Source organism: Gymnoscopelus braueri, assembly GCF_963280865.1.
Source record: "Gymnoscopelus braueri genome assembly, chromosome: 2".
Lineage (NCBI taxonomy): Eukaryota > Metazoa > Chordata > Actinopteri > Myctophiformes > Myctophidae > Gymnoscopelus > Gymnoscopelus braueri.
In genome coordinates this window covers 19,264,953-19,289,952 of record NC_137604.1, presented here as the reverse complement: position 1 = coordinate 19,289,952, position 25,000 = coordinate 19,264,953, and the positions used below count along the sequence as shown (strand labels likewise).

Here is a 25,000-nt window from a genome sequence, read left to right as displayed (position 1 = left end):
TGAATGGTGGAGCTATATTTAATAGAAGAGTTGATATTGACACAGGCTTTTGTATTATGGAAACATCAAATATTCACCTCCACTTTTCCCGCAGCAGTAAATCTTTGGGTTTGAAATGCCAGAATGCCTAACCTCAGCATTCCCCGTTCCTATGCAGTGGTGGGAACGTCCTGGATGTCCTGATAGTGGGGAGGTGGATATGTTTATCTGGTAAGATGAGCGTCTGTAAAGCACCACTCCATGACATGTGGAGGAGAGGAGAGGAGAGGAGAGGAGAGGAGAGGAGGGAATGTTTGCTTTTAATCAAGACTAAGTTTGGCTTCAGCGTGGACAGGAAAGGTTACTTTAGGAGGTGAGCTGCTGAGATGATGTCACCGAATGGGCAAATGTATTATTTTATTATTAACCGCTTAAACCCTCTAGACTTAATAAACTGGACCTGAGTTGGCTCTGTACTTGAACCGCTTTTCCCGTCTACACCAAAATCCCCTCGCCGAAAATAGCTTGAGCTTCTTGTAGATCTGCTATTTTTGGCTAATGTTCCTCATTGTGCATGGTAATATCCTTACACAGTAACATGCTCAGTGTTCATTTAACCCTGGGTTACATTTGTACTCTTTTGGAGTTGCAGATGCATAAATTGCACTGAGGACTTAACTGTGCAGTGTTCATTTGGGTAATTTTTTACATAAACACTGATGATTTTATTGTGTGTCTGTCTGTCTGTCTGTCTGTCTGTCTGTCTGTCTGTCTGTCTGTCTGTCTGTCTGTCTGTCTGTCTGTCTGTCTGTCTGTCTGTCTGTCTGTCTGTCTGTCTGTCTGTCTGTCTGTCTGTCTGTCTGTCTGTCTGTCTGTCTGTCTGTCTGTCTGTCTGTCTGTCCGTCTGTCCGTCCGCCCATCTCATTGTGTGAATTCCAGTATGGTTGTGTTTTCATCATGCAGGACAGGTGTTTCACACATTCTTGAGTAGGACCCAGCACCTTAAGCATTTATTTTACAAGCTGTTAAGACTTGTTAAGAATTCCTTTATCTTACTCCATCTAGCTCCCTCTTAATACCCATGTAAGGTTCCTCATTCTCAAATCAATGTGACATATTTGGCCATCAATAGTGCCTTTACTGTAGGTGTGTGTGCACTGCAGGTTTTTTGTCAAGGGGCTATAATAGTAAAGTGCATGGCTATTGACTAATGCAAACTAGTATGCATTCATTTCTGCACTAAAATTCTTGAACTCATGTCTGTGCAAGATTAAGAGAGAGAGAGAGAGAGAGAGAGAGAGAGAGAGAGAGAGAGAGAGAGAGAGAGAGAGAGAGAGAGAGAGCAAATGCAACTAGACGCGTCGCAATTATGGGAAATTGCTAAGTGTGGTTGCGCCGACGCCGGTCGCAGGTTGCCGCCACCCGGACTTGAGGAATATGCTTGGAGGAATACCGTCGGAGGTCGCGTGACGTACCATTCGAATTTGGTGCTGATTGGATCCTGTGTTCGTGATACATGGCGTTTTGATTTGAAGAAATAGGCCCCTCCCACTAAAATAAATAAGCCCCTCCCACAAATGTAGCGGGCCAATGACATCGTCATGTCACTCCTGAGATCACCTGCTTTTCAATTTGAGAGGAGTGATCCCCCCAAAAATCATGTTTTTGCATCAAACGGTTACGTTTTGCAGAGTTGTGGTGCCCCCTATGGGTCAAAGTGGAAATGCTTTTGGGGATTCGTTGAGTAAACCTCCCTCGACATGTGATTCAAATTTGGGATCGATTGGACGTTTCGTTCGTGATTTTTGGCCTTTTTGGTAAAACGGGCTCCTCCCACTAACTTTGGAAGCCAATTACGGACGAACGGTAGGGACTATCAAAATGCCGTTTGGATAGGTTTATCGCATGAGTCCATAGATCACGTGTACCGATTTTTGTGAGATTTGGAAAAAAAAAATTGGAAAAGGTGCAAAAAGTGTGTTTTGAAGAAAATTAAAAATGGCGGAAAATCGATCCAGACGCAAATGGGCGTGGCCTATATGGGGAGATGCGTCATGACCCAAGGAATATTTTTTTATTTTACGACCTACGGTTCAAGAGTTATAGGCCAAAACGTGAAGGGAGCTGTTATAGCGCCACCATGAGGCCGACTGGTGTATAATTTTGTTTAATAATTTCGCACTAAATCATGAACCTCCCCTGCAAGTCTTGTAACTCTAGCCCTTACAGTTTCTGAGAAAAAAATACTTGAATGGGCATTTTTTCATTTTCCCATTAAAGTGGATGGGAAAATTTAATGCACTAATAAATCAATATCAATTAAACTATGTAACCAATCTCTTAGCAAAGTACAAGCGCACGATTCCCGGTGAAGCCGGTCATTTTGCATATGGCACAAAATTGGGCAAAAAAAACTGTGGGAGAAGTAGCAGCCCGAAATACAGTTTATCTAGAAACATCAACATATGGTTTTTGCATCAAAAGGTTACATTTTGAGCATTTGTGGTGCCCCCTATGGATCAAAGTGGAAATGCTTTTGGAGATTTGTTGAGTAAACCACCCTCGCCATGTGATTTAAATTTGGGATTGACTGGACGTTTTGTTCGTGATTTGTGGGCTTTTTTGTAAAACGGGCCCCTCCCTCTAATTTTGGAAGCCATTTACGGACGAACGGCAAGAACTATCAAAATTCTGTTTCACTCCAGATTATCGCATGGGTCCAGAGATTATGTGTACTGATTTTTGTGAAATTTGGAGCAAATATGTGGGAGGAGGAGCTAAAAGTGTGTTTTGAAGAAAATTCAAAATGGCGGAAAATCTATCCTGACGCAAATGGGCGTGGCCTATATGGGGAGTTGCGTCATGACCCAAGGAATCTAGGGGGAAAATGATTTTTATTCTAGGACCTACGGTTCAAAAGTTATAGGCCAAAAACGTAAAGTGGGCTGTTATAGCGCCACCATGAGGCCGACTGGTGTAATGTGTTTTTTAAATAATTTCGGACTAAATCATGAACCTCCCCACCAAATCTGGTAACTCTAGCTCTTACAGTTTCAGAGAAAAAAATACTTGAATTTGAGTTTTTTCACTTTTTCATTAAAGTGGATGGGGAAATTTAATGCACTAATAAATCAATATCAATAAAACTATGCAACCAATCTCCTAGCAAAATACAAGCACACGATTCCCGGTGAAGCCGGTCATTTTGACATATGACACTAAATTGGGAAAAATAAACTGTGGGCTGTGATACGGTTAGAAATATTGTTTATCTATAAATAAAGAAAGAATAAAGTTTCTGTAAAACAATAGTCTGGTTGCCCATTCGGGCAACCACACTAATAACAGAGAACAGTAAACAAATTGAAGATATTTCTCCAGAACCACACCAAGCAGAATCAGTTTTTTTTCCACAAAGGCCAGGGTGAGTGAATGGGCACAGAGTAATCTGACCTGTGGCCGAGGGCGGCTTTCACCTCCATCAGCTTACAACAGGTCGTGCTTGACCAGCCGAACACTCGCAATTTGAGCTAGCATGTTGCTAATCTGCTTAACAGAGGTTTAGTTGTACGAAGTCTCCCAGACACGCACGCACGCACGCACGCACGCACGCACGCACGCACGCACGCACGCACGCACGCACGCACACTCACACACAAACACGCACAAACACGCACACACACACAGTATCTCTCACTCACTCTGCCATCCACTCTATTTTCATTTCCTCCCTCCCACCTACTCTCTTACACACAATCTTACTCCATCTGTCTCTTTTTGCCTTCCTTTTTTTTCCTTCCCTCTTGTTCATTCACTGAAGTATAATATTTTATTCACATAAAGCCGGATTCATACAGTACTTAGGTACTGACCAAAATTAGTCGATCTACAAGCTCACAATGCCTCGCGGCGCAATGCCTTCATGCAAGCTTGTAGATCGGTGCGTGACACAGCGTGCAACAAAGTATATCAAGCCCTTTAATGCAAGTCTCATACTTCTCTCTCTCTCTCTTTATCATTGTCTGTCTGTTTCTCTCTCACACTGCCCCCCTTCTCTCTTTCGTTTACATTTCAGTGACGGTTCCCCATTCTGACAGCAGAACAGATACCAAAGCATGTGTGTGTGCACCCACTAAAATCCATCCTGTGGACCCTGACAGTATGGCAGATTTACAGCTTGATACAGATTGGAAAGGCCACGGTTCTTTTCAAGAATACAGCCTCCATGCACAGTGTTTCCTTTGTGCAGCTTATGTAGCACACTCAATTATGAAGTTTATGTATTTGCACCAAGTAGCCACTCTGTTTAGAGTTTTGGCCAATGTCTACACACTTGGTTTATACCGGGACTTCCAAGAGCAATAACGCTGGCAAAGTGAGTTACGCAACGCAACCTCAAGCTAGCATGAAGTCACTCCGTCTGTCTGTCTGTCTGTCTGTCTGTCTGTCTGTCTGCCTCCTCTTTTCACTGCGGTGACCAACAAACATGTGTTTGGCCCTCCGTTTGTTGTGAATGCAGTTAGCCGTAATGTTAATGGAGCCACAGCTGTTGGATGCATGTCCTAATTATCATCTGACATTTCGTCGCCATTGGGTGGAAAGTGGAAACCTTTGTACAGTAGGCCTATGTCCAAAACCCATACTTTTCAGGAATTGGAAAAAAGAGCACTGTGTTCCAGTGGATCTAATATAGTTATTATTTAGTCACAAGGTCTTGTAAATACTTTTCATTGGTTAAATATTTATAAAAGTCTCAGACAGACTTAACCACTTTCATTGTGATGCGACACGTTGTGAGCCTGAACATCAGCTATTTTCGCTATGTTTGTGAAAACGTGGACATAGTACAGTATCAAATAGGACATGGAGAAAAACATTCAAAGATTAAAGTTTTCTGCCCGACAGCGACGATATGGAACAAAGAGCTGTTTGAGAGGGACGTTTCAGGCCACGTGGAACCACAACATAATAGTTTAGACAGCAGATTTGAGGGATGCCAGTTGGGTTTGGAGTGGCATTAGAGGTATGGGTTTAGACTCGGTGGCTTTGGCCTGGATTGAGGAAGGAATAACACCACGTGCACACTGCCATAAAAACCCAAAGGGGACAATTTCTTCTCTATTTCGCTGGTTGTTTATTGGCCTCAATTTCCAAGCCGGGTTGAATGTGTTGCATGAAAAAGAGGATTTAAAGTCGGGGGTTGGGTAGGGGCGGATCGTGAAACAAAGGAGTTATGGTTCAGATCTCAAGATGTGAGAACTGTATAGCTCCTGTTTTCTGATGCCAATTGGTCTTATTTTTCCTCAATTTACTAATCACCCTTTTCCCTTTTGGCTTTAACCTGTAAACTCACGATTAGTACTGGTGCATTAAAGTATTATCAAATGTATTCTACTATTGTCCCACTCATGAAAATCGAATGAGAGAGACAGAGGGAGTTACATTTTTAACTCCAACGTGGTCTAGCTACGTGGTCATTACGGCATCTGTTCATGGTCTGTACGAAACCCTGGAAGAACCGGCTCCAATCAAATAAAGCATATGTTCTGAGAGCTTTCCAATGATGACACCGTAAAGCAACAATGTCATCAGAAATGGTATGTATGTGAAATGTGTTTACTGAGCAACAGCAACATGTGAACATAGATTCATTTCCTTTTTCAAAGAACTTCCTGCGAGTGCCTGCGTCATTTTGAGGGGGAAGACACTCGCAACTAAAAATATGGTTTAGAGAAGTGGTCAAAAAACACTCATGTGAAATGGAAATGGAAGTGGAATTTTTTGTATCAAAAATAACATTTGATTAATTGAAAAAGTTATCCCGTATGACAGCCAGACTTTGACCGAGAAGCTGCAGCTTGTATGTTTTACCGCAAAGTCACCTCCTCCTCTCCATCACGCGTCGTTGCAATTGCAAGTGATGGGATGAGGTCACCTCCAAAAACATTTACCTTCCAATTATCAGGAGAACTATCACTTCCTCAACCTGAGTTTGGAGTAACAACACTCCCTTTATTAATGACAGTGGAATGAGCCCACGTGAGTGAGAGGCTTGTTCCACGGTGCTTCCCCAGAACACTGCTGTTTGTCCTTTTCTCCTCACGCCTGATTTGTACTGCAATGTTGTGCCTCAGTGTTGAGTGCGAAAATAGAAGGCCTACAAGCTCACAACGTGTGTACATCGGATATGAACACTGCAAGTGTAAATCAGTAGTTCTCAACCTTTTCTGGATTTGCTGCATGTTTATTTTAATGAGCAATCAATCGACTGTGTTCCGGCTTGGATCAATATATTTCCTATTTATCACAATGAAAACAAGTTTTTCAAGGTTTTAAAGAAAACACACCATACCAAAATCTTCAGTGTTTTTGACATTTTTTGGGGGTCCCACTTGCAATACCCTCGCAACCCACCAGTGGGCCCCGGCCCACAGGTTGAGAACCACTGGTACAGATCAAGCCTTAAAGTCCTTACACACCGGGGGCGATTTTTTCATGCGAATAATACGTTTTTTTAAAAAACCTTATAAAGTCAATGCAAGCTTCCACATCAGTTTCGCGGAGCGAAAAAGCTCTTTTATTTATTCGGACCGAGTTCCGAATTTTGCGTATATTCGCATAATCGCCGGTGTGTAATGACCTTTACTCTTACTCAGAAACAAGTTCACCGCCGTTTTGGTTCAGTGTCTCAGTGTTGCTTCTCTTCTGTATTTGGGTTCAATATGATCCTGCAGGCTGAAGGCATGCACACACGCAGCAGCAAGCATGCACGCACACACACACACCCAAACACACGCTCAAATGCAATCATACATATAAATAGTTTATTAGTATCAGTAACATGTACATATGACTTTTCTTCAACCTGTATGTTGATAACATGCCAGCAATAGAAATCGACAGCAATAGAAAATGAGAAATTACAAAAATAAGAGGATATACGTGTGTGCGTGTGTGCGTGTGTGCGTGTGTGTGTGTGTGTGTGTGTGTGTGTGTGTGTGTGTGTGTGTGTGTGTGTGTGTGTGTGTGTGTGTGTGTGTGCACGGAAGGAAGAGTAAATCTTTGAATACAAAACTTAATCCCAGCCAATGTTCACAGATGGAATCTCCTAGAAGGCTTGGAAGGATTCCAAGATCCTTATAATCCATCCGTCCCAGAGCATTTGTACTCTGAAACAGGAATAAGACATCAGTATCCACTCTTCCAGTATCCCAGAATCCACCTCCCTTCCAGTGATAGTGGCTTAAATACAAGCGCTTTTTTTGTTTTGACCAATTATTTGTCCATCCATGCATAGAGAATTACAAAGACGAAGTATGTTTCTCCATTGAAGAATTGTTCAAAGCTAAAATTTCAAAGTCTATCTGTTGCTAGTTACTGTGACTGATTGTTTGTCTCTCTAAGGTTTGGAAATAACCGTTGTAAAAGAATTAGGTCTCTTTGTATAATCTTTTTCTCCCAGGCAAACGCAATGAGCAGAACTGAACATAAGCTAACAGCGGTCACTGTCCATTTGACACGACATGGCCGCCGCGCAGGCGTTTGACAGCCGAGTCGTGTCGTCTGGCAGACCTGCAAGGCTCCTGTGGGCACATCTGTCATGGAAGACATCGGCTGAAACAGATGCTGCTGGCAGAAGGTGCTTGTCATTGTTTTGTTCTGCTACAGGCTGTCATTGTCTTTCTGTCCTCCATGTCCTCCATCTTCCATTCTTCTATCCATCCATTTCTCTTCAGCTGATTCCTGTGGGAAGAATCAAAATGGAGGAAGGGGAGGTTTAATTATCACTGTATAAATCGTGATTGTTCATTTAACTGCAAGAGTGTACAAATGTAACCAAATTGGTTACATTTGTACATTTGTAGTTCATCATGGGAGGGGAGCAAGTATACACAGCACAGTTAACATGGGAATCAATCAACTCTGTGTCTGTCTCTCTCTCCCACCCACGCACACACGCACGCGCGCACGCACGCAGCATGCTTGCTCACCATTGTCGTTGTCTGTGTGTGTGCTGATGTGGCGTTTATTGGTGCACGTGCACTCCAGGTGTTCCTCCAGCTTCAGCTGCACCTCCCTCAGCTTGGGACGCCTCCGCACGTACTCCACCTTGGCCACCTGCAGCAGGTGGGGGAGGGGGCAGCAGACGGGGGGGGGGGGACACACACAACACAAAAAGAGAAAGAGATGGGCAGAGGAGGTGGGGGTGTGGAGGGGGCGTGGGGGGAGATGTTTTGAAAAAGCGATTAAGATTTCAAGAAAAAGAAATGTTCCATTTCATGTTCTTTTCCCGCTAACAAATGCAAAGTAAATAAAATAAAAAAAAGTATGAGTTAGTGTCCCTATCTCATGCTACATTACGTTACCAATCTCCAATGTTTTCCATTTCAATGACCCCCAAGTTTGATATGTAATAGGCCACAGACCACCATTTGATAGGATTTTTTTATCTAGGACGGCACCCCAATCACACTGACAAAGACACAACAGGACAGCCCCGTCGTGTCAATATCTGATGCAGGGAAGTCCCGTCTCTTCACACAGAATGACGCATGGTCAAATCCTGCCCCACCCATTTGACGAAACGGATGTGAAAATGCGTTGGTTTGTTGGTATTTAAGCAGATTAGAAAAACTCGCTCTCTCCCCATCATTCACTCACTTTACCACTTAAATCAGGCATGCAAGCATGCAAGCATGCACGCACACCCACCAGCACACACGCACATTTGTAACTATACTTGTGAGGATATCAATATTTTTGGATGCTGATTTAATTAATTACATTTTTACTTTGGCAATTCTTAAACCTGACCGTGAAGCCGAAAATAGCCAATCTACTGCAGTGCGTTGTGCGCTTGTTGATCGCCTATTGTCGGTGCATGCGGAACTATAGGCATCTCAAACATCCATTTCTCATGAGTTCCAGGAAAGTTCTCCTCACAATAATGTCTATTACTCAACTTCAACTATACTTGTTCGGACATTTGGCCCTCACAAGTATAGTAATACAAGTACACACACACACACACACACACACACACACACACACACACACACACACACACACACACACACACACACACACACACACACACACACACACACACACACACACACACACACACACACACACACACACACACACAGGTGTTAATGTCCCAGACATGGGTGCCAAGGCAGCAGAGCTCCAGGACTGATTGCACAAGCGTCTCTGGTTCAAGTCTGAACAGACCCACACTCTCAGAGACCAGAGTGTGAGCTGAGAGGCTGTATGCTGCATGTACGCTACAGTGGACCGTGGTTCAGCTGAGGTGAACACACACCCCTCCATAGAGTACTAAGGCACACCATCTGTCTTCATCCAAAATAATGTATCTCAAATGCATTCTGTCAACAAGATTGCCGAAGTGCAACGGACGCGTTTCGACCAAAATGGTCTTCGTCAGCGTTGTAGGTGTACAATGCTGAGGAAGGACGATTGGGTCGAAACGCACCGCTGCTTTTCTGGGTGAGGCAAATAAAGCAATGAAAGGGCATTAGTGGAGTGCTGGCAGTTTTCTTTCCATGTCCTTAATAGAAAATAGTAATGTACTTGTGAGGAGAATGGCTCAGTTGATGGACCATGAAATTGTAAAGTCTATAACGACTCTGCACTTCGTCCAAACTTTCTCCTTCATGCCCTTCTTCAAATGCCAGTGTTTGCCTCTAGCCTCCTGGGTGCTGACAACTAAGAGCAAGAGCTGTTGAGGAGACAGTCACCTTGGATGGTGATGGAATATGGAAAAGTGGACAGAAAGACTGAGGGAGAGAGAGAGAGAGAGAGAGAGAGAGAGAGAGAGAGAGAGAGAGAGAGAGAGAGAGAGAGAGAGAGGATGAGGCGGATGGGACTTGTCACAGTTGTCTTGTGAACTAGTTCACATGCCAGGGAGACCAGAAATCCAGGTGGTCACACGTGCACACACACATCTCTCTCTTTCCTGAAGCCTGATTTATACGATGCGGCGTCCTGTGACAGAAATAGTCGACCCTACTGTAGAAACTCACAACGCATCGCAACGCGACCCCAAAGTTGTTCTAGGGTTATACCTCCATTTTAGAAACATTGCCAGCCATCACTGTGCAGAATGATCCGGTACAGCAGGTTTCCCTGCAGAACCAACATACAAACACAGCTGGTACTGTATGTTTGTGCAGGGATTCATTTACTGAGGTTGTGCGTGTGTGTGCTTGCGTGCGCGCACGTGTGTGTGTGTGCGTGTGTGTGTGTGTGTGTGTGTGTGTGTGTGTGTGTGTGTGTGTGTGTGTGTAAGCATGCAAGTGTTTCTTGAACACGCCCACCGGTCTTTGATGAGTGCAGGATCTCAGGGTATGTGGAAGACTTTACTTTTGATTTCCTCTCAGGATGGACACAGGACACATGCTTTCATCTCAGACTGTGTATCAGGGGGCCAAAGCACAGGGGAATAAAAGTCCTCCGTCACTTTATCACTCCCTGCGCTTTCATCTTGCGTTACCATCCGTCTATCTGCCCCTCCCTATCATCCCTCCGTCCAAACCCACTTCTCTTCCGATCCACTCCTCCTACTTCTATGTCATCCCTTATTCTCTCCTCCCAGCTGTTTTACTCTCTCTATTCACTCTCTATCACCCGATTTAAAGCTCCAATCAGTATCTGTCATGTCCGTAAACCTGGGATTCAAACCCCAGTCCTCCGCGCAAACGCCAACATCTTTACTGCTGAGCCATAGAGAGCACGTTTGGGAAGCCGAGATATTTCCATTTGAGTTTCATGCAATACCTCTTGTAAACCAGTAGCTGTCCTACACGACCACAGGATCTAAATGTCTCAATGGAAGAGCAGGGAGACCACCTCCAAAAACAAATGTACTAGTTATATTATATCATCATAGATCTGTTAGCAAGAACATTATAGAATAGAAGGGTAGATTTAAATGAAAGTTGGTGGGAGTGATCAGTAGGCTTCCCCAAATAGATGATTAGGTTTGGGTCCAAAAGGTCAATTGTCACGGTCACACAATCTTCGTCAAGGTCAAAATCGAGAATGGATACAATATTTTCATGACACTTGGTGGGATATTCTGGGAATGATCAGTAGGCGTCCCCAGATAGATCTTTAGATGTTGGGTCTAAACTGCTGAACGTTCAAGGACACAGTCAAAAATAGCTGATCTGGCCCAGAGTAGACCACTGGCCTAGCGGTCCAGGCACCTAAACGCCAAAGTAGCCTTTACAGCGCGTTGCAGGTTCGAGTCCCAATCCCAATGGCCTTTGCTGCGTGTCACTCCCCATCTCTCTCTCCCATTTCCTGACTTCTCTTCACTACCAATAAAGGCAAAAAAAGACCCCAAAAAAAAATCCAACAATAGCTGATCTACAAGCTCATTGAGCTTGTAGATCGGCTAATTGCAGCAAACAACATCGGCGTATAATGGAATAAAGTCGGCATTAAGGCCTTTTCACACAGGAAACGACTGATGTGTCAAATTCAATTTCAATGAGAGGTGAGGTAGGGAGCCACTTGTCTGACAGGCAGACAAGTGGGTGCACTACTTTGAAACGACCCTATTCGTACTCATTGCACGCACGCACCCACCCGCCCGCTGCCAGAAGTTGTGTACAAACAGTAGCGCAATGCAACCCTGCATCCAAGCGAGTACATAGACATCATGGCGCTGTGGCGATGTGTGAAAAGCTCTTTATACTGTACATTGAATGTTGCTGAAAGACAAAGTTTACTGGCGGTGGGGGGGTAGAAAACAAAGACAGATCTGGCAGGGGGAAATGTCACTATGACACAAACAGAGAGAATGAACCAACTGCTCTGCAAATGTTGACTTATTAACTCTCACACTGTATGTGTATGTGGTGAGCGTGCACACATAAGACTCACAAATAACCTCACAAAAGCCTTCTGTAATAAACTCGCATGCACTTATGCACGCACTCAGGCATGCGAGCACCGCACACACACACACACACACACACACACACACACACACACACACACACACACGCGCGCGCGCGCGCACACGCACACGCACACGCACACGCACACGCACACGCACACGCACACGCACACACACACACACACACACACACGCACACGCACACGCACACGCACACGCACACGCACACGCACAGACATGCTGTGAGCCGGCTCCTATTTCGTAGTGTGGGACTGTGAAACAGTAGGATTTACTGAGTCCTAATGCCAGCTCTGGCAGAGATCAAAAGGAAGCTATTATGTACTTGGGCTGACCTACTGCCAGACACAAACACACATATACACAAGCTACTCCCACATACACAGGCTACACACACACATACACAGGCTACACACACACACACACACACACACACACACACACACACACACACACACACACACACACACACACACACACACACACACACACACACACACACACACACACACACACACACACACACACACACACTGTCAAACAGTGTAGTGAAAGCGCAAGGGGTAATTGTTTTTGGCATGTTTGTATTCTCTCAACTGTGCGTGTGCGTGTGCGTGTGCGTGTGCGTGTGCGTGTGCGTGTGCGTGTGCGTGTGCGTGTGCGTGTGCGTGTGCATGTGCGTGTGTGTGTGTGTATGGTGCGCGCACACATGCGACTCATCCAATCTTCATAAGATCTCAACTGCTCAAGGGGTTGAAATTGAATTGGTCACAACATATAAGTACATAAGTATTATTATTGGTCATAAATTGTCATTCAAGCCACATACTGAAAATCTTGTGTCAAGCTGAAAATTAAATTAAATTAGCTTTTCTTTTTCTTTTTTTTGAAAGAATTGTTTCTCCATCCAAAGCAAGCACAAGCATCTTTCTTTTTTAAGTTTCTTTTACCTTTATGGGAATAGGATGATCTTTTCTATGAATGCACCTGAACAGTGCCAAAAGAAGTTGGACACTGTGCTTTACTTTTTATTAGATTTTTTACAGGCAGTGGAATTCTCGACTTCTCTTACACGATTTTGTACTCGTTATGCTGCTTTTCTACGGCCATCTCTGTATGTCCTCAGACATTCACATTGGTTGGTTCCTCCTAGAGCTGTATACACAGAAACCAATATCAATATGACCTTTGCTGTCACAATACCATACAGATGTTGGTTTCAAAGAGTTAGGAGAGAATTAGGCAAAAATAGCTTTTAAATATGTTACCCCTTCTACTTGGAATAAGGACCTGAAATTGTAGAGCTCCTACAGAGGAATTTAACCAATTAAGCTCTATTTGAAACTTCATCATATGATGATGTTGTACAGCAAAGAAAGGAGATCTACAAGCTCACAATACATCTTGATGCAACGTATTGTGAGCTTGAAGATTGTCTATTTTAGCTATTAAAATAAGATGCATTTTTGACATATGATGATCACACAAAGAATGACAATAAATGACAGTCCCCAACAGTCGCTGTTTGTTACCACAAACACCACAATGATTTCAACAAGTGACACAACTAATTAGATGAAATATGGAGATACAAGGTTCTTGCCAGACTGTGACGATATGATGATGTGTGTGTCTGTATAAGCGATAGTGTGTGAGAACTCTCGATGCCTGTGTGTGCATGTGCCTGTGTATGTCAGAGAGAGAGATAGAGAGAGAGAGAGAGGGAGAGAGAGAGAGTGTCGGTGTGTGTGCGTGTGTGCATGCGTGTGTGCTGGATGTCTCACAAATAACTGCGTACCCCTCCTACCTTGACGATGCGGTGGTGCTTGCGGGCAGGCTGGCAGCGCATGTTGCTGGTGTTGCAGCAACCCGTGCAGCGCTTCACCTCCACGCAGGGAGGCCAGATGATGAAGTTGGCCGAGGTAGGATCCACCTGGCTCCTGGGGATCTCATAGATCACAGTTCGCACCTTACACACCGCAGGCACGGCCTCCTCCACCACTGGGGAATCAAGTATACATGCTGTATGAATATATGAGATAATGTACAATAGCAAAGTGTAATGTACTGTATGTGTTTTTCACCAATTAAAAGTTAACCATCTAGTTTTTGCAGGACACACAACACTGCCTGCGTGTGTGTGTGTGTGTGTGTGTGTGTGTGTGTGTGTGTGTGTGTGTGTGTGTGTGTGTGTGTGTGTGTGTGTGTGTGTGTGTGTGTGTGTGTGTGTGCGCGCGCGTGCGTGCGTGCATGCTTGTGTGTCTCACCAATGCTCCTCCTGGGTCTGGTGTGTGTGTATGCTGTCTTCAGGTCTGTGTAACTGTGGGAGAAGTCCTTGTGTTCCCTCTGTTTGGTGTCCTTGATCACCTCATTCTCTGGACAAAGACAAAACAGCACAACACAGATGTCACACATACTAAAATAACACTTTTAATAAACATTCCCAACCTCCTACACACACGCACGCACGCATGCATACACACATACACACTCTCAAAGACAAACACAGATCATGATACTTGCACACACATCTTTAATGCACAAACATGCTTGAACATACTGTAGTGTAGAACAGTGGTGTGCCAAAGGCACTTTAATGGGCAAAAGTCAAAATCTCAAGGCACACTCGTATTCCTAGCAAAAATAGCAAATGTACAACTTCAAAACATGTCGCAATGCCATGCGTTTCTGAAAATATGTGACGTAATGATGTCATGATGACGTCATGATGTTAATGTCATCATGATTTGAGTGCGTGGGGATCTCATTTTAAATAAGCCATTGTGCTTTTATGAGCGATCCAGTTTAGAGGACCTTGTATTGTGAATTGTACTTCCATGTACTGTTTCCATGTCTTTTCTAAATAAAGTATTCAATCAATCAATCAAACGTCAAGGACATCAGGTTGAAAGTGGTAAAAAATATATATTTGGGGGGTATAGAATTTGCCTCTGTATCGGGAAATTAATGTGCAAAGTTATACTAATATAACTTTGTATAGTTGTATATATTGTAATAACAACGTGTGGTTGTGGCAAAATCCCAAGAAACACCTGGGCTTGTCTCACGGCACACCGTTTGGGAACCACCGCTGCACTTGCTTGCAAGGAATGCACTCTAAATTCACTAACGTGTCACTCAAACCTGGCATCTACAGTCGTTGTCTTCTTTCAGCTCTTCACTATATACTGTAGGATCCAAATTATGTTTAGAAATACAGCCTGGCACATTATTTAATCTAATAAAGTCCAGTGCCATGGTGGATTAGAGTAGAGAAGACCTGCAGTTCAAACTCAGTTGAAGTGAGAAGCAAAAGAGCTCCCAAGGATCCTCCATTTATCTCTAGTTTGACATTAGGAGTTGGGACAACTTATGTTCAGGAGGAAACACCACACCTGATAACACCTGATTCCCTTCCATGACCCTGACTTTGGGTCAAGGACCACCATGCTCCTGGACTCCCTGTAAAGGCCTTTTCACACGGGAAAGCGTGTGAAAGCGCCTAGTAATTCATTTTCAATGAGAGGCAAGTCTTCAGTTTGGGGGGGCACGGGCAATCTGACAGGCGTAGCGACAAGCGGCCCAAGGGGCACAATCTCACACACACACACACGCACACTCCCCCATTAAGGGTTGAAAGATGATAATTTTGTCAATCCCGATGCGAAAAGCCCTTAAAACTGCATCACACAAACCTGAACACTGTCTCCACCACACTGACCACTGACAAGCAGGGTTTGTATCACAAATACTCATGTATAAACACACAGCATAGTAATCACAGTGGTAGTCAGTGCAAGGTAAATATAGAAAAACTAGAGGTTCTGGCCGCTACGTGGCCCTCACTGTACACCTGTGTCCCTTTTGTATGGAGCTGACTGATTTGTTTGCGGCTGATGCCAGGACGACACATTGAGGTTAGACAACACACTCCATATGAAACTAAGCTATGCAGGTGGTGCAGGAAAACACACAAAAGAGGGAGGAAATTAAGCAGTAAATTGTCCAAAAAGGTAATATCCTTCTACGCTACAGCTCATAGTACTGATATAGCACCCATGCTGCTGCTGTGGTCAAGAACCTGCAGTTGCTGCCACAGTACATGATGGTCATGACAGCAATGATGATATATACGATATATGATAAACATAGTCAGACACCTTTGCACGCAGCAGTTCTTATATTTGGCATTCTAGTGAAAGGATATGTGCAACAAGGTCAGATTGTTTGGATAAATAGGGATACAAAAAGAGTGGGTGGTGAGGAAGAAGTTCAACCCATACCTATGTTTTCATTAGACCTCCAAATCAAGTCCAATGTACTGCTGAAGTCAAACAGAAATGTGTAAAAATCAAGTGACCAATTTATCTTAGATGGTTTATGGATAAAGATGTGAACATATGGATAATTGTCATGGCCTGATGGAGAAAATAAAAGCGCTCTTCCAATCAGGCTGTGCTGAAGCAATCTGGGAACCCAGAACCAAATGAGAAGGAAAAACAGCGCCCTCTGCTGTGTACTTTCTCACTTGGCTCTGGGCGACAGTAGCACCCGTGCGCAAGGAAACCGGGGTTTTGGTCTGCCTTCAGCGTTTCACTTCCGGTGGTGCGACTATGTTTTCATTCCCACTAACAATATTTCTACACGGAACACTAACACCACTTCTCCCAGAGAACATGGATCGTTTTGGTTATAAGCCCACTTGTTTCTATGATGAAAGAGCAAGTTAAAATGTGAATATCTTTTCGTGGTTTTGTCTGCTCCGCGGACGCTATTGTTAAATTAGTTTTGGTTGGTTTCGAGTGGGGAAGGATCGGCGGACACGTAAATCCCGCCCACTACATTTGATTGGGTAAAGCGCAGCCTGCTTCCTGATCTGAAGGCACGCCCACTTGTAGCCCAGTGTGTACACGTTATGACGAACCTTCACGACAGATTCCAACGCAGAGCAGAATCTGTTCTTGAGAGATTAGTGCTGAAGTGACAGAGGACAGGTGAGTGAGTAATGTGTGAGTCAGAGTAAAAACTGAGTTACGTAATTTAACACTGAGGATAGGGGTCTTTCCACACCACTGACCACTTAAGCGGGACATTTCTTTATGTTTATTCTAAAAGTGTGTGTGGTCACTAGATACAAGGAAGGCCTGATTGCTGTAATAATCTATTTCTTCTCAAGAAAGAGTATTATAAATCAAGTCTGCTTCAATAAATCCAAGGCACACTGTACTGTATGTGTGGTCTCTGTCCAACTTCTGCCCACATGGAAGATGCGGAGTGGGGGAAGTGTTCTGTGTGTGTCTGTGTGTGTGTGTGTGTGTGTGTGTGTGTGTGTGTGTGTGTGTGTGTGTGTGTGTGTGTGTGTGTGTGTGTGTGTGTGTGTGTGTGTGTGTGTGTGTGTGTGTGTGTGTGTGTGTGTGTGTATACACGAATTGGCTGTATGCATTGCACGCAATTGTAACGTAGAATTGTGTTATTTGTAGGCAGAGTCAAGAGATTGGGTTGCGTTATCAAATAAAACCCATCGGGGGAAGGGGGTTTCCTACCCCAGACATAAGAGCAAAATGTCCTTTGTGTGTATATAATCAATTAATTTCATTGCAAAATAAACCTGCCTGCGTCTATGGTTTTCTATTTAACAATGTAAACAGACTGTAGATGTGTTGTAGAAGACACTTTACTGTTTCCAAAGTAATAAAAGTCTCATCAAACCATTCCAATACCTCTCAGTGCCAAACAGCCCCAAGGAATCCAAAGACTGTCTCGCATGGCAATATCATTCAAAGATTATGCGTGCATCTGTGTGTGTGTGTGTGTGTGTGCGTGTGTGTGTGTGCGTGTGTGCGCGTGCGAATGCTCCGTTCCCGGAAATGAGCCTGAATGATGTCTGGGGAGGAGCGTTTTAATTTGATTATGCACACCAAACCCTCACACTTTGTCTGAGAACTCTATGTGGGTGTTTGTGCATGTGCATGTCTGTCTCTGTTTGTCTATGACTGAGTGTGTGTATGTTCCTCTATCGCCTATACGTGCAGGAACTTACTGCCATGTGTGTGCGTCAAGTCAATGCACGCGCGCGCGCGCACATACACACACACACACACACACACACACACACACACACACACACACACACACACACACACACACACACACACACACACACACACACACACACGCTTGCGTGCACACACAGTGTCCTTCTGAACCACCACCAAGTGCTTCCTCCACCTCTTTTCTGTCTGTCTCTCTTTCTCTCGCTCCCTCTTTCTTGCCCCTGACATGCAGGAATTCGAGCATGAATTATACATAGCAACACAGCAGCCTTCCAGGCACTGCTCTCAAACTAATAATGGACAGCATGACAACAGCATAATGAACTGAGCCACTTGACCCCCACCGGGCCGGGGAGCCGTCACACTCAACATTTGCATCTCAATGATGCTAGAATTAACGATGCCACCGCTCACTCCCTTTGCGACATGAAAAATGAATCAACTTTTTTTTTCCACAGACAACAAGAGGTGAACCATTCTGTGGGAGCACTGGTGTGGGTGGACTTTATAGCTTGTCCGAAAGGGAGAAACACATAAATATCGCACCTTTGCTCAGGTGTCACCCCAGCGATTCACTCGGCTTCAGATTTATTTCCTGCGAAAGCAATCCCGAGCTTCAGTCACGGATGCTATTGTTTTTCCTTCATTCTTTCTTAGCCTGGGTGCTGCACACCAGACATTATAGCCAAAGTGGGGTCCAGGGACCCTCAGGGTTCCTTGAGAGGGTTCCAAATGGACCCTTTACAAGTCTGTAACTCTGAGAGTGTACAAATGGAACCAAATGGACCCTTACGGGTCCATTTGGTTTTCCATTTGTACACTCTCAGAGTTATGGGAGTCCTTGAAATTAGAAAAGTTTGAGAACCACTGGTCTAATATAAACATTGAAGCTTTTGAGCTTTGACCATGTGACCGCAGAGTGCACAGAAGTTGTGAGGGTGCGGCGCAGCGGCAGCGGGTCAAGTCCGTTTGTCTCCTGGCAACACTTGGTGAGGCGTTCTAGTAATGTGACCGCCAGAGTGGAAGAAAAGACCCACTTACTGACCATTGAGCCTATTCCAACTAATACCTCGATAAAATATGCTGTGATTGTGGGATAGAGCAGGTTTTACTATAGGCCCCTTATAGTGTGGCCGCCGGTGTTTTTCCAGACAGAAACTCATTATGTGACAACTTAGGCTAGGTCATGTTTATCAATATCACAGAAGAAATACTCATGCTGCTGGTTTAGACTTAAAGGGATAGTTCACCCAAAACATTTCTTATTTTCTATCAATTACACACCCCATGAAGCCTTGAATTCATGGAGATATTGATTTTGTCGCATTCCTAAGCCAATAATTTAATGACCGGTGGAAAGATGCTCATGTCTCCGGTAGGAGACTCAAAGTTGACACTTTGCGTCTCCGCTGGTCATCAAATTATTGGCTTAGGAATGCGACAAAAACAAAAAAAAATCCATGAATTCAAGTCTCAATGGGGTGTGTAATCGATAGGAAAAAAAGTCATTTTGGGGGTGATCTATCCCTCCAATATTTTTTCTTTTTCATGATAAGAGAAATATTATGATATGACCACACACAACATGATCAGGTGTCAAAGAAACTGCATTATTGAATAACCGAATCACGTTATATTTGTGTGCTTTTTTTTTTTTACTACATCCATTTGCACAATGTCAGTAATTATTACAAAATCATATGAGAGGGGGTTCTGTATGAAGTGCTTTACCTACGGAGTCTATCTCTAGCAGCCGCTGGAGGTCGCTGATGCTGCGGATCTCGCTCCGGGACAGTCGCTCCAGCAGATCCCGAGGGAGAGGTGACTCCTGGTAGAACACAGTACAACAGTGCAGTCACTCCACTATGAATGGAAATAAGTCTTGATTTATGCTCGTTTCCTACAATATGGTACGCAAATCTTTGCACACACACGCCCGGTTACTTACCGGCTCTTTGCACTTGTTGCATCCCCCCCCCCCATTTAACACACGTATGTGCACGTATAGGCTACACAGCGAGTGTGGATGATGTCTATTTCATACATAAATAGCCAGATCGTCATGCGCTGCAGCAGCAAAGCGCCTACAATACAATCCTCTTTATTGCATGTTAACTGCTTAAGCTTAATGCTTCCCCCTATATCCCTTTTTCGGGGACTTGGTATTGTACATACACACACACACACACACACACACACACACACACACACACACACACACACACACACACACACACATATATATATATATATATATATATATATATATATATATATATATATATATATATATATATATATATATATATTATATATATTTTTTTTAATTATTATTATTATTATATATTTATAGGCTATATAATATATATTTATGTATTTTTCCTTTTATATTTTGTCCAAATTTGGATCTGAAAATAAAACTGCTGGAATAAATGTAAAAATGTAAAAATACATATATTGTTCCATCACGCCTACCTCAGCAGAGCTGCATAAAAGGCACAAGTACCCGGCGAGGAGGTGGTAGAAGGCGGCTCTCATCTCCTCTCTGGTCCGCTCCACTCCCGGACGGGACGAAGTTACGCTCCCATGCGTCCCAGGAACCCACGATCATCCCTCGGGAGGAGACACTACCACCTCCACGATCACGATCCCAACGGGTGTGTGTGTGCGTGTGTGTGTGAGCCCCAAATGTCGAGAATGTAAGCGCCAACTTTCCCTAGTAGTCTGTCTAATTCCCCTCAGGCTATAATATCAAGCAATGTTAACTGAGGTCAAGTTGGTGATGTCCGCCTACTGATCGCCGCTTTGAAACAAAAGAACAGGTGACTCTATACATTCCTTTTGAGTTTAGAGATCCATTCGTCAGTTTGTGAATCCTTATAATCCGATCCGATTGTGCGTTTTGGTGCATAAATGCATTGACACTTAACACGTACAAAAATTAAAGAGGTTACATCCTTGAGTTGAGATATAGCCTAATAGGTCCAAAATTGATCAAATTTTGTTTGTACATGAGAGGAAATCCAAATGCATTTTTTAAAAGCAATATATTTGTCACAGCATATAGTCTGAAAGAATGAATACCCAGAGGGTCCCGGGCGGTCGCGTGATCTGATCTCCAGACTGAATGAAGTGGTGGATGCTTTGAGTCAGAGGATATTATAACTGCTGCTGCATGGCGGCCACGCGCCTCTCACACCGAGAACGCGCTTTATAGAACCTTTATCTAAAACACATCAGATGTGACTTCTGTGTCAAGCAGAGGTAGGATGATCATTTTCTTTTTGTGCAGCACTCAAGCACTCTTCTAACATATAGGCTAGCCTATTCTATTCCATTATTCTATTCTATTTTACTTCTTAAAAGTCCTTAAATTGTCACTTAAACTATCAACTGGGGAACCCCCCAAAATCATGTGGGGACCGGTGTCCCGACCCACAGGTTGAGAACCATTGTATTAGGGCATGCTTATACAATGCCTACCTGAACATACCTGAGAGAGAGAGAGAGAGAGACAGACAGAGAGAGACAGGGATAGACAGAGACAGAGATTTGGTGAGCATAAGACTGGTGTGTCTGTGGTAAATTGGTGTGTCTGGGGTTAATTGGTATATCTCTGGTTAATTGGCGTGCAATAAAAGTTTCCAGGACAGCGACTAGACTCCAGTGGATGATAGAGGGGATATAAAAGACAATGAGACAGAAGGAGAGAAAGATGAAGAGAGGGGGAGCAATACAAAGGTCCTGAAGGAAAATGTTGATGGCAAGACAACAAAGACACTCTGGGCTCAGACCACTGACCTAGCGGTCTGGGCACATATAGGCTCTAAAGTAGCCTGACAGTGCATCGTGGGTTCGAGTTCCATTCCCGACGATCTTTACTGCACCATCTCTCTCCCCATCTCTCTCTCCCTGTTTCCTCTCCATCTACACTGTACGCCATCAATTAAAGGCAGAAAACCCCAAAAATGTCTTTACTTTTTACACAAGTTAAATTAACACTGAGGATTTTACTGTGAAGGCACTTGATATGTACATCACTGCAAATAAAAGCAAGGCAAGAGACACATTGATGTGAATATTTTACATCAATGCTGTCCCTCTTTCTCTCTCTCTTCTACTTGTGGTGACATTCTAGTCTTTGTGCTAGTGGAGTAAGTTCTGAAGGAATGCATGAGATCCAGGTCTCCTCTAGAGCTAAAGCTGGGCAAAGCAGGGGTGGAATCTGGAAATCCACTACACAGGCTTGTAAATATGCCCATACACTGTAAACTCCTTAGTGTTAATGTAATTGAGTGCACAAATGTAACCAAATGGACCCGTAAAGGTCCATGTGGTTACAGTTGTGCACTCTCTGAGTTACACATGGATAAATGAACGCTGGGAATTTTGCTGTCTACACTCAAACTCTTGTTTGAGTTTGCGTGAAAAACTTTATTAGTGTCACAAGTCTACACCAAGTATAAATGAGTGGGAGATATTGTTCCCAAGCTTCCCACAACTTCAGTTACATTGTTAAATAGAAGAGAGAGAAAGAAATCGAGAGTTAAGAAAATGTGCATGAATGGTGTATTTACAGCATGTAGTCAACTACACAGAAGGTGCAAATATGGTGTTCCTCAGTCAATTGTGCTTTAATAAAATGAGGATGACATATACAGTGAGGTATACATAAAAATAGTGTCACAGAGGCAGAGATGGATACCTGTGCAAAGATGTTGTTTAGAGTGCCGCTGATGGTGTGCATGTCCCAGCAGCAAGTATTAATTGCGGGGGGGGGGGGGGGGGAATCGGTGCCAAGGGGAATCCCAGGACCACCGGCACTCTTCCACAGTTGCATGAGACTGCTGGTGCTCCAGTCTTAGGGAGGACCACCTGTCATACACCGACAGTCATGTTGTTTTCTTCCTAGACTTACCCACAAGGCGGTGGTTGGTCAATCCCAGGGCATGTCCCCCACTCATCCACACTGGCACACTTACTCCTATGCACGAATCCAAACACACAGTTACTGTCATTCAGAATCTACCAGCAGCATATCACTATCCAAGTTGCAATTATACATTAACTCACTTTTTGTACAGTATAGTATAATATAATATACTGAACAATACACAATCAGAGCCAAAGCCAGGGGCTCTTCATCAGCAGAACTCTTATCAGCAGAACTGTTCATCAGCAGCAGAACTCTCTATCAGCACCATATGCTCTCTATCAGCACCAGTGCGCTTCATCCGCAGAGCTTTTTGTCACCACCAGATACCAGCTTGCTGGAGGACAGAAGATGATGGCGGATTGGTGGGAGAGAGAGAAAAAAAAAAGTCACTCTCAGAGGTAGAAAGAATAATGAGAGAGAGTGTGGCAGAGAGATGAGAAAGCAAAAGTTGCAAAGACAAAGAGGCAGAGGGGAAGGATGAGATAAGTGAGAGGGAAATCTAGTTATGTTAGAAGTGTGTTTGGATGAGAAGAGGACAGTGACTGTGTGAGATGATAAGTATTTACAGTAGTGCCAGTGGCTCAGGAGCCTCCCGTTTGTATGCGAGAGCTGGCGAAAACTTCTGGGAACTCAGGAGGTAGCGTGGTCGTCTGGGAACCGGAAAGTTCACAGTTCGATCCCCAGCTCTTCCTGGCTTTGGGACTTGAGTAAAACGATGTCGGGGGATAGTTTGGTGGATAGGTTTCCTCCGGTGCCTTGGTGGGTGGAGGTAACGCACTTTGATTCAAGAGTTTTAATTTGTCACCTGCTCATGCTTGAGTATGTGCAGTGAAATGTTGGTGTGGCATACTCCACCAGACTGTGCCAACAATGTTTAGCATATAATAAAAACAAAAGAAAACTAACAAAGGTATAATACAAGTAGGTGTAGAACATTTTTTAAACATAGGTGTGCAAAAACCATATCATTTGGAAAGACACCTTCCTTGGTTTACTGAGGTAGGATATGTAACTATAATGTTGCAGCCAGAGGAACATTTACAGCATATAAAATTTATAGAATATGAACAGCAAAATTTACCAGGAATATACATGCAGTTAAATATACAAATATCAGTAAACTTTAAACTAAACTGTGGTCACTATAGAAATGCAGAATAGAAATGCAGACCATTTACCATTTAGAAATACACTTATCATAATGGGGTAACATAATATGTCACATGCTTGGGTGTTAAGGTGTCCTTACTCGGCTTACTAACATCAGCAATACTGGGTGCTTACATTATAGGAGGATCAAAACAGTAATCCCTCGATTATCAACCTGCTGGCCTATAACATAAGTGTGAACAGTAGCATATATTGTGTAGAAATGTGTGAGAATTTAGAATATGGACTGTTGATGGAGATATGAGCATAACAGTGAGGGAGAAAAGTGAGCTTTGTAATGAGAGGCAGTTAATCCCACGAGAGGATAAAAATGTTACAGGCAGGGTGGGGGTTAAGGGCTATCCCCAATTCTATTCAAAACTCCCTCAACACATGGTGGTAAAACCCTTTATATAGATTTTTCCTCCTACTACTTTCCTCCTCCTCTAGCCTATTTGCCCGACATTAATTATAAAAGCCCTCGCCAAAAAAGTCGGAATGGATTTCAACATTAAGCCAAGGGTAAGCTCTATTGGACGTCACCCAAAACCTATTGTGAGAGGCATGAGCATGGGCCAACTACGGATTTATCCTGGATTAAGATCTCAAATATGCTGGAGTTTACCTATTATGTATAATGCAATTCCCTCATTCTGTATTGTCATAGGCTCCACGGTTTTGAGGGGGAAAAAAAGCTCATTTAATTGTGTTTGGGAAGGGAAAACAGAGGTTCGTTGTGCGGTGTAAATTCAAAGCCACGGTGGAAGTGCATGAGCTCAACTGGTGGAGAAATAGTTTAACTGCTACAGCAGACCTAATACCTTTTTTTTGTAACACATCAATGACATTATTGCATACAAAGTCAATAGGAAATATTGTTTTGCATATTCATCTGAGATGCACAAGAGGGTATAGCTTAACCCCTTAAACCCTATG

The 25,000-nt window shown here is 43.6% G+C and overlaps 1 protein-coding gene across 1 annotated transcript; it reads right to left on the bottom strand.

The window, feature by feature from the left end:
- Positions 1–6,807: 6,807 nt before the first annotated feature.
- On the bottom strand, positions 6,808–21,094 carry pdgfaa (platelet-derived growth factor alpha polypeptide a). The gene is made up of 6 exons (XM_080449037.1): positions 20,455–21,094; positions 19,711–19,807; positions 14,194–14,301; positions 13,734–13,927; positions 7,971–8,097; positions 6,808–7,722 (listed from the first exon to the last, which is right to left on the bottom strand). Exons 1-6 carry the CDS (start codon positions 20,515–20,517, stop codon positions 7,712–7,714), a joined length of 600 nt encoding a protein of 199 aa, XP_080305163.1. The 5' UTR covers positions 20,518–21,094; the 3' UTR covers positions 6,808–7,711.
- Between the last annotated feature and the right edge of the window lie 3,906 nt (positions 21,095–25,000).